This window comes from Toxorhynchites rutilus, chromosome 2 (genome assembly GCF_029784135.1).
Source record: "Toxorhynchites rutilus septentrionalis strain SRP chromosome 2, ASM2978413v1, whole genome shotgun sequence".
Classification (NCBI taxonomy): Eukaryota; Metazoa; Arthropoda; class Insecta; order Diptera; family Culicidae; genus Toxorhynchites; species Toxorhynchites rutilus.
Genome location: NC_073745.1, coordinates 210,864,848 through 210,881,158, shown reverse-complemented (window position 1 = coordinate 210,881,158; position 16,311 = coordinate 210,864,848). Strand labels below are relative to the sequence as shown.

The following is a 16,311-nucleotide window of genomic DNA, read 5'->3' as shown; positions in this document are numbered from 1 at the left end:
AGTAGCCACCACAGCACCCGTAGCACCCGACAAAGGTAACAGAGGCCCCACTTACTGGTTCCAAGCTGCTTACTTTGGCCGTTCCGCTTAACAACAGCATCTGGGAGAGATCAACTCAGATCAGGAGAGTACGAAATTGAAGGAGATTGTTTTGAAAGGAGGTAATACTTTGGATTGTTCATAATATGGTTGAACAAATAATGAAAGTATCTTATAGGCGAGCATATCGATATCAGAGGAAAGCCCCGATTGAAACAGTATTGGATTGGTGGCGGTGATTCGGGAGTTTGTCGAGTTTTCAAAAAAAACCTATCCAATATAAGAACTGGTATCACAACGAGCTACATAACTCAAGAAGCAGGTTATCTGGATGTCTCACAAATGAAGAACAATCTTTGTAAAATTGTTTAACGCTGACTTTATTTTTATTACACTCTGGCCGGCAACACGTAAAAGGTTGAAGAATATTTACAATTTACTAAATACTACAAAATCGTTTCGCTGTTGCAACACGTCCTGATCTCTCTTGTCACCGATCCTGGCTGTATTTTATACATAATGCAAGAGAGTCTTGGTAATTGTTTGAGCTTATTTTCCTTACTAGATAAATAGTTTAATGGTATTGTTTGTTGCGTTCTAACACTTCGCTCGCTTACATAACCATAATAATAAAACTCCGATTAAGGATAAGCTGCAAACAAACGCTTCTTACAATCTAAAGATACGAACAGACTTATTTCTTTGAAATTGGTTCAGGTTTCGAACACGCTTAATATTATACAGTAAGAGAAACAAATGTATATATATGATTCGGAATCCTACAGGTGAATGACAGCTTGCAGCTCTGATGTGAGAATAGATGAAATGGCAAACGAAAAACGCGACACAGGTGGAGGGACGAAGGAAGGCGACGAGGAGTTGGGGTGTTAATTAACGTGTAGTTTCGCCATCGCATTTCGACAGTAATTTTATAATGGCAGTGTGGCACTGTGTGTGCATTTGCGCCCTCATTTGATGACACAACATATAAAACATTACTTCATTATTTTATATGTATATTGAAATTAAATACAGTTAAAATTACACGCAATTTGCCACTCGGGGGAGATGATTGCGACTCACAATGGCATAATTAAAACAATGTTTTGTTTCATTTATACTGGGAATAGTATAAGCAAATGTAAATAGAAAATTTACAGTCCATCCTGAAACATTCATCAAACGAATTGTAACCTAAATCTCAGAAATCGAAGGTGTGTTTTTGATCAAAGATAGAACAAATAGAAGAACATACGCCAGCCAAAAAAAAATATTAGTCTTATTGGATATCCTCAAATCACGCACTGGCTAATAATTTAACCATTACCGTTGGTGGTCCATAAAAACACACTACACTTTAATTTAAAAGAAGAACTCGCAGGGGTCAAACTGGTGAATTCCCAAAAAACTCTTTTCAATGTTTCTATGTGATATCAAAGCAAACGAAAATACATTAAATCACATATTAAGTATCCTTCTTGGTGACTGTTACCTCCTGGCTACTAAGTGACGTCAGTTCAGTCTTCCATAAAACATATTGAGATATGCAAATAATCAAAGAATTAAAAACGCTCTCCGATGAGACTGAACAAGGTTTCGCGATTAATTATTCTGGAATGTGTTTTCGAATAGTCCAAATCACTTTTTTTCGCCTAAGCACGTGGAACTAATTTTGCAGAATATTCTATCGGTGGAGCTATAAATATTCGCCGTTCATGCGCGCATATTTGATAATCCATGCGCCGGCCTTTTTAGGCACGCGAAATAGTTCGATGACATTCACGATGAACTCTCATAAATAACGTACTTTGGATAGATGCCAAAAAGATGGACTCACAGCAGTAGCTTGTGTGAAATTGTGAAATTGGCAACGTTCATCTTGAAAAAGTTTCTGATTAAATTAGTTTTTTATTTATTTTTTTTTTCACTTTTTTTCCGTTAAAGCGATTGATACCATTTCCCCCTGAATACCCCAACTCTCTCGCCAGGAGAAAAATCAAAACGCTCGCTAACGCAATTGACCTACGATAATTAAAGGCATGTACACCCCCTACCTACGACCTGTCCCATAGTCGGTCAAACCTCACATATAAAGTACGTTTCGAAACTGCACGGCGTGTCGTTCCACTTGAGTCCTTTGCCGTCTCGGTTCCATAGCTCGAGGCAGTGTTCCTCCTCACCGTTCTCGTACCGGAAGTTGTTTGGCTCGCCGGCGTTCCAGTTCGTGAACGAAAGTGGCCGGCCGTTGGAAATCCAGAAGAAGCTACCCTCCTCCGCCAGATCCGTCCCGGACGTCCAGAAGTGTTCGGCAGCAAGGCCTGAAAGGGTTAAAATGTTGGTTAATAATTTGCTCGAATAGTGCTCAAATATTATAACTATTGGGCTTATTAGCCGAAATTAAAATTATGCCTGATTAATAAAAAATCATAGGAATTCCAAGTTTTTCCACACATTTCTTAAAAGAAAAGGAAGGTTGATAGGTTGAAAGTGAAATTAAAGCCAAAGACAAAAAACAATCTTTAAACTGAGTAAAACAAGAAACGAAAATAAAACGACATTTCGCTGACATTCACGCTAATTCAGAATCAGTCATACACATGACCCCATAAAACATAAACCTTACCAAATTAAATTAAGATATGAACAAAAAGCTAGCCAAATGCTTGAAGTCGTTCGTCCAGCGGAGTATTTTTTATCGGTTGGAATTAACGAGACAAATAGTGCAAGTCAGGCAATGGTAGATTATTATGTAAAGATCAGGTTTTCGTTTACAACGGTGTCAGCACCATGACGATAACGCCTAATTTCCTAGCCCGGGTGAATGCTGCTAGGTCCTAAGTAGATTGCAATAATTAATATTTGATATATCTTTATAGGGACACACACGATGAGGTTTTATAAAATGATACGGAGCGCTACAAATTGAACATTACTTTAATTGCATTTTTTCGAAATAAGAAGTAGCAGCTACTGCTTCTCGAAACCAGAATGTGCATTATCAATGGTAGTCCTATCAACCATTGATTACGTAGAACATTGCGATACGCTCAGCTATGATCTTGTGCTCTTGATCACCGGTCTAATTAATGTTTCATAGAGCGAAAATTCAATCGTAAATTTCTCACTCGAACCAATCGGATTTAAGCAATGATCGGAGATCTCGAGCATACAACGCATATACCATTTCTAGCTCAGCCGGCAGACTTTCGTTTGGCCGATCAACGTATGTTTTAGAAATATTCGAAGAAGATATCGAGAATGTTTTTTTTCTATTAAAATGGTAGTATACCTGAACCATGTTCGCGAGTCGTACTCACACATACACCTTGTCCAATATCTACTCATACACCTTTTTAATTCGCCGTAGTGGTAGAACAGCAGCACATACACTATCTTTGTAATCTTATACAGTAGAACCCCGATTATCGGCAAAATACTCTGGTATTATCTCTTCGTTCTACTGTACTATATTTACACAATCCATTGACGGGTCAGTTCGATTATTTTCATTAAGTATCCACTGTTTAAAAATGATTTTTTTTGACGTAGGACTACGTCTAACCGGAAGATATAGGGGGTGAAATGGAAATGTAGGCACTGAACAAGTAGGAAAAAATGCAAGATTTGAAACGCTTATAACTCGAGCATTTCTCAATAGATCGCAAAGGTTTTTGCATCAATTGATAGGAAATATATCTACGCATCTATCATAACGAATAACATTTCATTTTTCTTGAGATAAATAATTGAATAATTGTGAAATATCAAGCATTGTCCAAATACACTATGTGCCCATTTTTGATTGGTCCATTTTGTGCTCCTCAAATCGTACCGACCAAAACGGGCAACCAGAGCAGCAGCGAAATAGAATGAAGCACGATTGGAAAGGAAAAAGAAAAAAATGAGGGAAACATTGGTCGCAGTCTCACACATGCGTAATTCTCGAGCCAGCCAGTCAGCTTAAAAATCCCCTCTCCACTGCCGTAACGATCATTCTCATCCGAACCGTACACCACATCGTTTCGCATCACCTCACATCAACAAACCAACACAAGCAGCCATGGTTGGATATGGCAAAGGAGGAAAAGTGAAGGGAAAGGCAAAATCCCGCTCGAACCGTGGTGGTCTGCAATTTCCCGTAGGTGTATCCGCCAATTGCACCGGAAAAGGTAGCTAGGTCGAGCGCGTTAGTACCTGTGTACCAGTCCACCTAGCCGGCGTTATATAGTTTCGGCCGCCGGAGTGATCGAGTTGGCTGGCAAAGCTGCTCGCGACGATAAGAAAACCTGCATTCGGAACATAACACATTCGGTTCGGCGGACATCAAGACAACATGCAGTTGCAGCGAATGGCGAGTGGCAAACGCAATCGCAAAACGGCATCAGGTAGCAGAAGAAAAAAGTTTGTTCTTTATACAAACTGCTTTGGTGGCAAATCCAGAACAAGGCGGCATCGAGGGCGTTCGAAATGGTTTTTTTCAAAACCACGAGTACTAAGTTTTCTAAATTGGAACTATTCCATAAAACAAGGCGCTTTTCAGGGCCATTAAACCTTCCAAAAAAGAGTTTAGGAAATAAAGTTCAATGCTTTCTAAAACATTATCCAAAATAATAATAAAACACAAATTGATGTTTTCATAATTTGTTTGCCAGGATTTGATGAGTATGTGAATTTGGCAGTTGTTCTGAGCTTATTGATAGTTGGGGACTTTCCTGATTATTCAATTTTCACCAATTCTTAAATTGTTTCCAGATTGAAAGTACAGTAATCTACAATTAGTTCGACATTTAGCTAATTGGACGGACATGTAATGTGACTTATTTAGTTGGACATTTTTGTAAACATAGAGATCCAAATTATGATCCCACATTGAAAGTCGACACTGTACCACTGTCATCGCAAATGTTCAATTACAGGTTAAAATTACCTCCAATCCGGCACTGAGTGGTGGTAATGCGACGTGCCATTGAATGTAATTTACTGTAAAATATGTCACAAGCTGGATGGGAAGAAATTTTCCAACTGTGAAAGCTGTGGCGAGTGACAACAAATCGCTAAACAGGAAGGTTTAGCCGAACAAGATGGGAATATCGAGTGATAACAAAAACACAACACCAAAGGTTCTTTTCAGAACCATTAACCTATTCATAAAGAGTAAACAGTAAACTAATCCATTTTTCAGGTAGATAGGTAGGTATTCACGTAGGTGAAGAAAATAAAACAATATATTTAAAATATATATTTAACAAAAGCTGTCCCCTTTGCATAGTCCTACGTCACTTCGGTTATGTCCCCGACATTACCCACCCGTCTTTTTTTTTCCCAAAATATATATTTTTATCAAGGCTCATATGGCGTTAGCCTCACGGGGCCGGGAGTTCAATACTTTGACAATTTTTCTTATTATCTATGTTAGTAATATGTAACCGATTACTCGCGGTTGGCTCGAGGTTAGTATTACAAGTGTTTTCGTAATTCGGATGTTGCTGTCTCCAATGCTCTGTACGTGTGCCCGACTCGGGATACTTCCTATTGGGATGCAGCTGACCCTTGATCAGCAACGCCCCCCTAGTCTGTACCTCATATCTAGCGTGGTGCGTCTTTCTCGACTCGAGGAATCCAGGATAGAATGGTCACTAACCGGCGCAATTTAAAAATGATGATCGAGTTTCGTGCTGTGGTGATAAAAATGTATTCGGAAGGAGTGCGCCCGGATGCCATTTTCTCATGTTTGAAAAACCGGGAATTGAAGCGTGATTTTGCTAATCGAACCATTAGAAGGTACCGTGAGCAGGGGTTCACAATTTCGAATCTAAAAGATGAAAATTACTTTTTTACTTCTTCCTTTCTCTTCAGCCAATTTCAATTTTGATTGTGCGTATTCACTACGCATGCTGAAACATCGATTCTACAATTTCGTTTTCGTTCTGCTGTCGTTTCTTTTGAACCTGAAAGTAGACGCTTTCACTTGACGACTGAAACATAGGGGTAGTGGGAGCAAATTGGTCATGGGGGCAAAGTGGTCACCTGTTTGTTTGGTAGTATAACTATTGACTATTAAAACCGTATTGATAGTCACCTTATATTTGAAGAATTTAGTAACTTTTGAGTCACCCTGTACTTAAGTAGAGCTGTAAAAATGTCAAGATATGAATAAAAACAAAAATCGCTCTTCCGATAGCCACTGGGCCGTAGTTCTGCGCGCATGGTATCTAAGGAATTTCACGTAAAATTTAGTATATTGAATCTGATATGTAGGACAAATCATCAGTTTGGACAACTGTTCACCTATTCTAGGAGAGGTGAACAAATATTTTGTTCAATCTCAGCGTTTAATTAGCATAGAGATTTCTTTCGTGTTTGGGGGCAAAGTGGTCATAGGTAAATAACAACTTACAATGTTCTTACTACATTTTGGTATGCATGAGAAAAATTAAATTGAGACTCTAGGTGATCAGGCCAAGCTTATTTCGTACATGTACCTACTATATCAAATATGATTTGAACAAATTTGAACAAAAAAAAAGCATAAATCTATCCCATTTAGCTTGATATGTGCGAGTGACTACTTTGCCCCCACTAGGTGACCACTTTACCTCCAAACAAAAAAAAAGTTCAATTTTTAACCTTTTTTCTAATGATGAAAAATGTACTATTTTGAATTTTTATAGTAAAAGCCGAATGCTATCTTGAACAACAATGAATTCAACTATAATATTCTTCGAAAAACGGGAATTGAAGCGGTATGTGGACGATGGAAATGGGCATATTCCTTAGGGTGACCACTATGCCCCCACTTCCCCTATGATGGCATATTAGTTTGCAACCATCTCCGACAACCGATTACGCCTGCCAGCATACTGCACATTCTTCCACGTCGTCATTTTCATTAGTTTCAGTGAGTACAGTTAGAGCTCCAACGAAATTTTCATTCGAAATAAGATGAAGGTGTCTTCGACATAAGAAACTTTCATTTTCATTCGACGATTTGATAATTCTGTGTGAAAAAGTCACAGGAGGGTTGTGTCCGAGACACGACCGCATAGTTAACGTAGGATTCCGTTAATCTACCTGTTGATTTTGGATGTGTTTGAAGAGTTACATCGTTAAACTCTTTGATGATGATTTGGTGGCTCTAAAAAGGGTCGTTTTGTTTGGTTTTTGGGTATTGTTTGTTCACTCCACCAGTGTTTACCGAGTGATGATGACAGAAGGATGGTAAACAGTCGTTGGATGGTGCGTATCAGATAAAAGACACCGAAGGGGAACGAGATATGATGAAACCCGCCCTCTGTGATCCTAGACGAGATGCCTCCTGTGTTATGTATGGATGAAATGAAGAAAAAAAAACTCACCAATGTAATATAAGAGAATAACCAATACTAAAAACAATTATCAATTTTTCTCATCAGTACAAACATGTTACTTTTATATAGAGAAAACAAATTTAGAATAGAAACGGTAATTTTGTTTTATAATGTTTATTCAACCCAATGCGAATTTTAATTGGACTAACAACAACTAATACTATTTGTAGTTACTTTTTCTAATATTTCTTTACTTTTCCAATTTTTACAATAAACTTTTCTTGGATGAAATTGAACACAACATAACAGACAGCTTAACCCAAACGACTCGTTCTCGAGCGGGAACACACCTTGGTTTTTATTTATGAAAATTGAAATAAATCGTTTCATATATCAAGTCATTTTTAACACAGCTGCTTCCATATACAGTTTTACACTTACACTTGTGCTAAATTTTTCACAATACAGGATCGGTCATTGATATTAAATTTGACGAAGCAATCAACATTAAAGTTCCAAATTAAAATTTTATTTGCTAGAAATTATCGCATCACTCATCTTACTTGTGATATATGAAAATGGCCCCGACTTGCATATATTTGCAATGCCGATTCCCCCAGGCAGCTAGATTTTTATGTCTCTGTTAGGGAACACATTTCGGTGGGAACAAAAGCTCCCCCTACTTTCATGTATTTGCAATGCCGATTTCCCCCAGGCAGCTTGGTTTTGATGTCTCTGTTAGGGACCCGCCGCATGTGTCGTCAATTTTGACCAATCAGAAGTGGGTATTTCCGTTAGGATAGGGGTTGAGATTTTTAGTTTCATGACATATATTATTTTCTTCAATATAAAAAATTGTTATGGAGTACCGAAATCGATTGACGCAAAAATTTGATCAATCCATCATGAAATGACTGAGCAATAAGCGTTTGAAATTGGACAATTTTCACGATGTGATCGATTTTCGATTTTCAATTTGTACCCAATATGTTCCCGAAAGACTTAATCCTACGTCAAAAAGAAAGGAATGAACGTGAAGCGACACGAGACTGTGGGCCTGATTACGAACGTCACTTCACGGTGAAAACGGAATAAAATGCATACAAATTGCATACAATTCATTTCGTTTTCACCGTGAAGTGACGTTCGTGATCAGGCCCTGTATGGAGGTGATGTTGTATTATCTTTATTGAGCGTGAAGAGAGAGAGAGAGTAGCACTATTTTCAGCCTGCTGGAGTTTGCAGGAAATGAAGTTTCGATAGGACTGTTCGAGTTCGAGCACTGATAGAATCAGACACTCACAATAATCGATCAAGATCCTAGTAGTCCTCGAAGATTCTAGATTAACGAATACCTAAAGTTCAATGTTGGAACCGGAAGTAGAGATAGGAATGAAGGAGATTCTAGAAAATTCGGAAGGTTTCGCAATCGGAAAGAATACCACAATCGATCTTTCCATTCTGAGCCGCCAAGTGAAACAGATCAAATAGTGAAAAGTGCGATTTTAAGTAGTTTTTGCAAAGGTACAATAGAAAAACGATTTCTAGTGTTTCGAGTGTAAAAGTTTAATTTTTTTTCCAGATATTTTCGGAGTGATTTGAATAAATAAAAAAATCAAAAATCTTGAGTCGAGCGAATATTAAAATCGATTGAGAGTGAGTTTTGGTAGAACACAAAAAGATCAGTTTTGTTGATTATATTTATTTTATTAGTAGGATAATTGAGTACAAAGAATTAAACAAATAATTGTTTAGATAGCGCAGCAGTGTGCGTCTGCACCTGGGGAAACGGAGGTAATTTGAAAAAAAAAATGCAATTGATGTTCATGTTAAATATTTTTTATTAATAAAAAACAATTTATATAGTCTTGGTGGATCCGTGTACAGGTGACATTTTTGTGCTTTTTCTGGACTGCGCTTGCGTTCCAGCGATCAGCCATCGCCGTGGGATGTTGGTGCAACGGTAAATCCCCCGACATCGGGGAAAATTGTGACGTCACAACTTATGAGTTGTTAGAAATTAGGAGTCAGGTGTTGACGAAAAAAAAACTAAGAACGAAACATTAAGAAAATTTTTGGGAATTTTGGTTAATTTTTCTAATTAAAGTTTTAACAGCTTGAATTTTAAATTCGATTAACCATTCATCCAAATCTCGACAGAGGACCTTGGTTCTTTGGCGCAAAAGTCGGCGATTTTAAAGGCCCGCACAGCACCCTCCTTACACATTATTGAGTGACAATGAGTCAATTGAAGTGAAATTGCAAGGCCCTAACCGTGAGACTTCCTCGTTTAATGACCGAAAAAGATCAGGCAGAACACATTCAGTAAAAACTGAGCGAGTGATTAAGATCGTCAGGGATCGAATTCGTTCCATACATAAAATGGCCACTGATCCAATGTTGCGAAATCGAGAATGCATAATGTGCTTAATCATGACTTGGGATGCCAAGTTTTCATGAAACGTAAACGAGTTTCGGAAGATTCGGAAAACAAACGGTTTGAAAAGGCAACTCTCCAGCTGTTTTGAAAAAAATGTTTCTACTTTGATCAACTTCAAGGCCGTAAACCTTCGAATTTGAGGCGAAGTACCGATGAAAGTCATGCATATCTACCTGTTGAACAACGTTACTAGGTACATTGATGACGCAGGATTTAATTTTCGTTTACTAATGATGAACGATAATGTTTCGGTAATGACGAATGGTACACAGCTGATGGAGGAAGAACAATGTTTGTTGGTCTACCGATTGTCCTGCTCTCAGGTATAGGACACACTGGATGTTCCGGTGACCTCCAGTCAAATTGCTACAACTAGATGGCGGATCATGTGGACATACGAAATGAATAGATTCGTGATCAGCGCCTATTACATCTGCACTGATTTGGAGACGGACATGAGCGATCGTCCTCGAATTCTTACAATGTTCGAGAAAGCGTATTCAGAGTTCGACCACATTAGCGACGAGAGCCCGACTAAAGAGAAGATCGCACGCTGATCGTGGTGAACTTCTGGGCTGGTATTCGGGAGATCCCAGTATAACATCGTGACGGGCAAATGTGGTTAAGACGGGAGGAGGAGAATTGTGTTGAAATTTCAGAGATGCCAGCTATCATCGTCAGAGAGAACGATTTCCGCGAAGTATCGCGGTACCTGAGAAACTGGGCAGCACAGGGCGTTGATGGTGATCAGAAATTCTGACCAGGGCTAGTTATTTTCGAAGCTAATAAATGTGATTGAATTTTATTCATACAACTCTCACTTCCACTACAGTCATTTTCGGTGGATCAATTTCAGTGTATCGGGGTGAAGTGGAAACGAAATATTCTCTACGCATACAGTAACATTGATTCTTTTGTTTCGTTCCTTTCCTCGTTCGTTCTCTTACAAGTATAAAAGCAGAAGCTTTCACTGACGATTAAAACTGCTTGAACGGGTTATATTTATTTTCATTTCGCATGTTAGAGGATTCTTGCTGCTTTCAAACGTAAGTTTTATTTTACCAAAATGGATCGTCGCGGACCGTGTTCAAAATAACATGTTTCTCTGTTATTTGGAATACATGATTGTTACAGAAAATGTAATAAAATGAAAGACGGCACAGATCGGACTATTCCTTTCTCGAGTTTTTCACCCTCTCTAAGGGTGAAAAGAATAGTCCGATTTGAGCTGTCTTCATTTTATTATATTTCCTGTATCAAACATGTATTCCATGTTACGAAGAAGCATATTATTTGCAAGTACGCTGGATTCTTTTTTATGCGTTTTTTGCGTGATATTTTTTACGCTATTCGCTCAAAATTACGCGATTTTTTTATGCGATTTGCTTGAAATTACGCGATTTTTTTACACGATTTGCTCGAAATTACGCGATTTTCGACTAGGTCTGCGCTTTCAGCGTGCCCACGCAGAATTGGGAGCGCACGCACAAACGCATACACAACGCCGGAAGCACGCGCACGCACATACCATTGGGTGCACAAACACGCACACACACGCGCAAACATGCACAAACATGTGCACAAAAACGCGAGCGCACACAAACATACAAATGGACGCACAGGTGCGCACAAACGCGCACAAACGTGCACACGCACAGACGCACGCACGGAAAGAATCAAGCACACACGTTCACACACGCACACAAATACGCACAAATACGTGCACACGTACGCACACACACCCACACATGCCCATGCACAAAAAACGCGCACGCACATGCCCGCGCATAAAAAAAGCGCACACCTGCATGCAAGCAAAAAAAAAAACAGGCCCAAACGCACGCGCACACACGCACACGAACACCCAAAAAACCCGCGAACATACACAAACACCCATACAAATACACGTGCACAAACACAAACATCGGGCTGTCGAATACTCGGCTATCCGGACTCGAAGCTGACCGGTATCCAGTATCCGACCAAACTACGATCCGTTTCATCACTAATTTCACACTGACAACTAGCGCCGGTAAATAATTACTCCTGCAGGCATACTACACAACCCTCACTGCACCGTTTTCATTAGTTTCAGTGAATAAGTTTCGAATGCAACAAGGAAACGTTCATTTCTATACAAACTGCCAGAATACATGGATGCTTCAAATTAATTTCCAAGTGACGATTTCTAACGTCGCTTTTGTTTGCAGAATGAAAGGAATCAACGTGAAATGAAAGGAATACGTACGAAAGAGACGAGATATTTTTCTTATTGTGCGTGAAAAGAGAATAGATATATTTTTAGCCTGCATGGTTCTGGTTCTGTTCTGAGAAGCGAAAGACACATTATTGAGTGACGATGTGCTAATTGAAGTGAAATTGTCAGGCCCTGCTTCTGACACAAGAAGCTGACCGAAGTGCATCCAAAGACAGCTGAGTGCTTCAACAAGGTGCTACGTGACCCAAAAAACCTTCATGAATTTGCCACCCGTAGTGTCACCTTTGTCCTCCCGAAAGATAACAGGACATTGAACCCATCAATGTACAGACCGATAACGTGTCTATCGAGTCTGTACAAAATATTAAGCAGCATCATAACCGCCAAAGATTCTGCTCATAGCGAACAATACAACATCATCGCAGAAGATCACAAAGGATGCAAAAAACGTATTCGTGTTCAAAGATCAGAACATCATCGGCGCAGCCATGATGTTCCACGGCGACCCTTTCAACCCGCTTTGGCACTGAACTCCATTTCCATTTCGACGCCAACTAACTTTGTAACTACGCTAAGCTCCTTTGGAGTTGTACAGTCTACGGAGTCAACGTGATGATTTGCATTACGATTCGAAAACTGTTGGATCAATTTTGGTAATCGATGAAATTCGAGAATCCATTCCGTTGGTTGCGCTGAAAGGAAACATAGAGTGGCGGATCTGTTTATAATAGAGGATGAAAGAGTGAGAAACAGTTGGACATGTTAAGTGAGTGTATCAGGGTAAAACTGGGTGAATCCGTAGAGCAGATGTTTTGACCAATAAAACAGTCTTTCATAGACCCGCTACGAGGCAGACGGCGCTCCATTTTACAGATACTGCGGTATAGCTGGGTCGATAAGATGGGTGACATCGTAATTCTGGATGACGCAACTGACGGCGGAAAGGCGGAAGAAAACACGATAAACAATCAGACATGCACAACGAAAAGCTAAGGAATACTCGGTAGGCAGAGTGTTATAACATATACAGTTTATTATAACGTAATGTGAAACATTTGAATTGAATCAAACTCCCGTGAAAATAATGAATAACAGCGACAATGAATGATATTTTCTTGACCGTTAAATGAAGATAGTATCGTATGCTTCTTGTCATAAGAACTCCTCCTCCTCCCATTACATGATATTTTGGCCATCAAACGGTATCTTTTAATCTAATGCAAATTGGACTTAGAGAGTATGTTTCGTGGATGATGAATTTATTTACTTTCTCTACCACATTCGTTATTATAAAACCTGAGGAATCTCGAATAACTATCGAATAACTATATGTCCATCGGTGATTGTGCCAATAATCCTTATATGATGTTCAAAAAAGAATTCCATATTCGGAGTTTCAATGGCGAAAAGAGACAAAAAACTCACGTAAAAAATACATTTTAGATTCCAGAGAAATATAAACTTCCCTTAAATCTGTTTATTTTATACGTTTTTGGTAACCTTATGACCAATCTATAGGTTTATACCCAGTAGAGTGCCAATGGATGTATGAGAAAAAATGACCTTCGAATTTTCAAAGTGAACTTGATTAAAAATGTTGATTCCCACGAAAAAGTACCCTATGCAAAATATCAGCTCAATCGGACTTTATTTACTATTGTCGCACAGCCGTCAAAGTTTGAGTTTTTTGAATACCGAAATATCACCCAAGGGGGGAGGAAATCGGGGGTTTCGACTTTTTTTCTGATGCTAAATGTCTTAAAATTGCACAAAACATCGAGATCTAGTGTAATCTCGAATTTTTTTTGTCAAAAATCGACACTCTGGGACGATTTTTCGGAATACGAGGCAAAATGTATGGTTTAGGGTGCCAATGAAAATCGTCATATCGATTTTTCATACGGGAATCCCTGTGAAATGTTGTTTTGCACGATAAAATACCCTATGCAGAATATTAGCTTATTCGGACTTTATTTACTATTGTCGCAGATGTCAAAATTTAAGTTTTCTGAAAATCGGAAAATCACCCAAGGGGGGAGGAAATCGGGGTTTAAAAAAAAATGGGTGGGTTATATATATGATATAACCGCAAGGTTGACGTGGGACTACCTTAGCTTAGCAATCATTTGTTTGTATTGATTTAATTTTTGATTGAATGAAACACTTTCTGAATTCAATTGAATTCAATATATTTGCTTTGTGAGTAAAAAGATTGTATAATGTCATGTGAGGTTAATTCATACATTTGGATGGATTATGTTCTTCGTTACAAGTAAATTTAATGACAGTTCATTTACTTTTGACATGATGACATCTTGGTTTTGAAGTCTTTGTTAGATAAACACATTTCAGTCGGAACAAAAATGCCCTCGATTTGCATGTATTTACAATTCCGAGTTCCCCAGACACCTTTGTTTAGAAGTATGTAGTAGGTAAACACATTTCAGCCGGAATAAAAATGCCCCCGAATTGCATTTATTTGCAATGCCAATTTCCCCACGCTTCTTGGATTTGAAGTCTGTGTTAGAGAAACACATTTCAGTCGGAAGAAAAATACACCCGACCTGCATGAATTTGCAATGCCAATTTCCCCAGACACCTTAGTTCTGAAGTTTGTGTTAAGGAAACACATTTCAGTCGGAACAAAAATACCCCCGACTTGCATGTATTTCTAATACCAATTTCCCCACGCTCCATGGATTCGTAGTCTGTGTTAGGGAAACACATTTCAGTCGGAATAAAAATGCCCCCGACTTTCATGTATTTGCAAAGTGGATTCCCCCAGGCACATTGATTTAGAAATCCTGTGTTAGGGAAAGACAGCTCGGTTGAAACAAAAATACCCCCTACTTGCATGTATATTTACTAAGCGGATTCCCACAGGTACATTGATTTTGAAGTCTGTGTTGGGGAAACCGTAAATCGGGCCAATCAAAACTAGGGCGCAGCTAGGGCGTTTAGATAACGCTTGACATTTCACAGTTATTGTTTATCCAATGAAAAATAATAAAATATTAATTGCGATAGAAGCGTAGAAATACTCCGTATCAATTGATGCAAACATCTTTTCGATCCAGTAAGAAATGTTCGAGTCATAAGCATTTGGAATCTTTCATTTTTTCCTGCATGTTCTGTGTTTAGGTTTCCATTTTACCCCCCATATACTCCGGTTAGACGTAGTCCCACGTCAAAATAAAGTTTTTGATGCCAAATGTCTTAGAATCACATAAAACGTCGTGATTCACTGTTATTCCGATTTTTTTTTGAATATATAATAAGCATCCGTATTTAGTTCGTTTATACTTTCGGTTTGTATTATCTTTTAATTCTATGTTTTAAAAAATCACCTAAATAACCTGATACGAGAGGTTTAACTAACATACTAACAGTTATGACAACTTATTGTAGTTTTGCTGCCACGTTTATCACATAACATATGTAATAAATTAACCGCATTACCATGCATACACAACTATTGAAAATTGAGTTCTGTCGAAAAAACCCTTTCTCCAGTAATTGTTGAAAACCCAGAAAACAAATGTTTTGGCTTTGATAAAATTCCACATGAACACAGTACAGCAAATAGCAAATAAAACCTCAACTAAGTGCGCATTTTTAACGACACCAAGAAATGACCACTTTGTGTTAATTAGCTTTGTGAGAAGCGAAATGTAAAAAAAAACGTGTTCACGCGGATTGCCCGATTCAGCAACCGCAGCTTGCAAACCGTGATCGAATGGAACGCAAAGATACATTTAGATTACACAAGTCGTCACACATTCCTGAACCAGTTCCACATTGTTCCACTGCTCTATTTTTAAGTTTCCTACAATACATTACCATAGTCCTTGACGTATTTCTCCAAGCGATCGTTCTCCTCCTGGGACTGTATGCTCGCGAGCTGCATTCCGTGGTATCGGCAGTACTGCAGTGCTTTGAACCAGTTAGCCTAGTGAATGAAACAAAAAGAAAAACACCCAAAAATGCGATGTAATTAAAATTGCGACATGATTATCATTATGAACAACTTTCTAGCCGGGAGACACTCACCTTAAAGAATATGCTCAGGTAATATCGCTTCTCACCAAGCTTCAGCAGTGGCATTGTCCATCTCGTGGGAGCACTCGAGTCTTCAACGCAGTTTGGACAATCTGAAGGAATAAAAGAAATGGAAGAAAAGGATCAGTGCCAAGGTTTGAACAAATCAGCCGCGGCGCGATTATGCAAGAACATCATAGTTAAGTTCGCGCTGTTCGTCAAAACCATTTGCGTACAACCAAACATAAACACAGTGACTTTTGTTGGAA

At 38.7% G+C, this 16,311-nt stretch overlaps 1 protein-coding gene across 1 annotated transcript in view; it reads right to left on the bottom strand.

Moving 5' to 3' along the window:
• Positions 1-394: 394 nt before the first annotated feature.
• Positions 395-16,311, bottom strand: part of LOC129764752 (C-type lectin domain family 4 member F) — a 223,372-nt gene continuing 207,455 nt past the window's right edge. The window contains exons 6-8 of the mRNA XM_055764206.1: positions 16,055-16,155; positions 15,845-15,953; positions 395-2,357 (exon numbers count right to left, since the gene is read on the bottom strand). Of these exons, the coding sequence (XP_055620181.1) occupies positions 2,116-2,357; positions 15,845-15,953; positions 16,055-16,155 (452 nt within the window). The 3' untranslated portion in view covers positions 395-2,115. The remainder of the gene's footprint in view (positions 2,358-15,844; positions 15,954-16,054; positions 16,156-16,311) is intronic.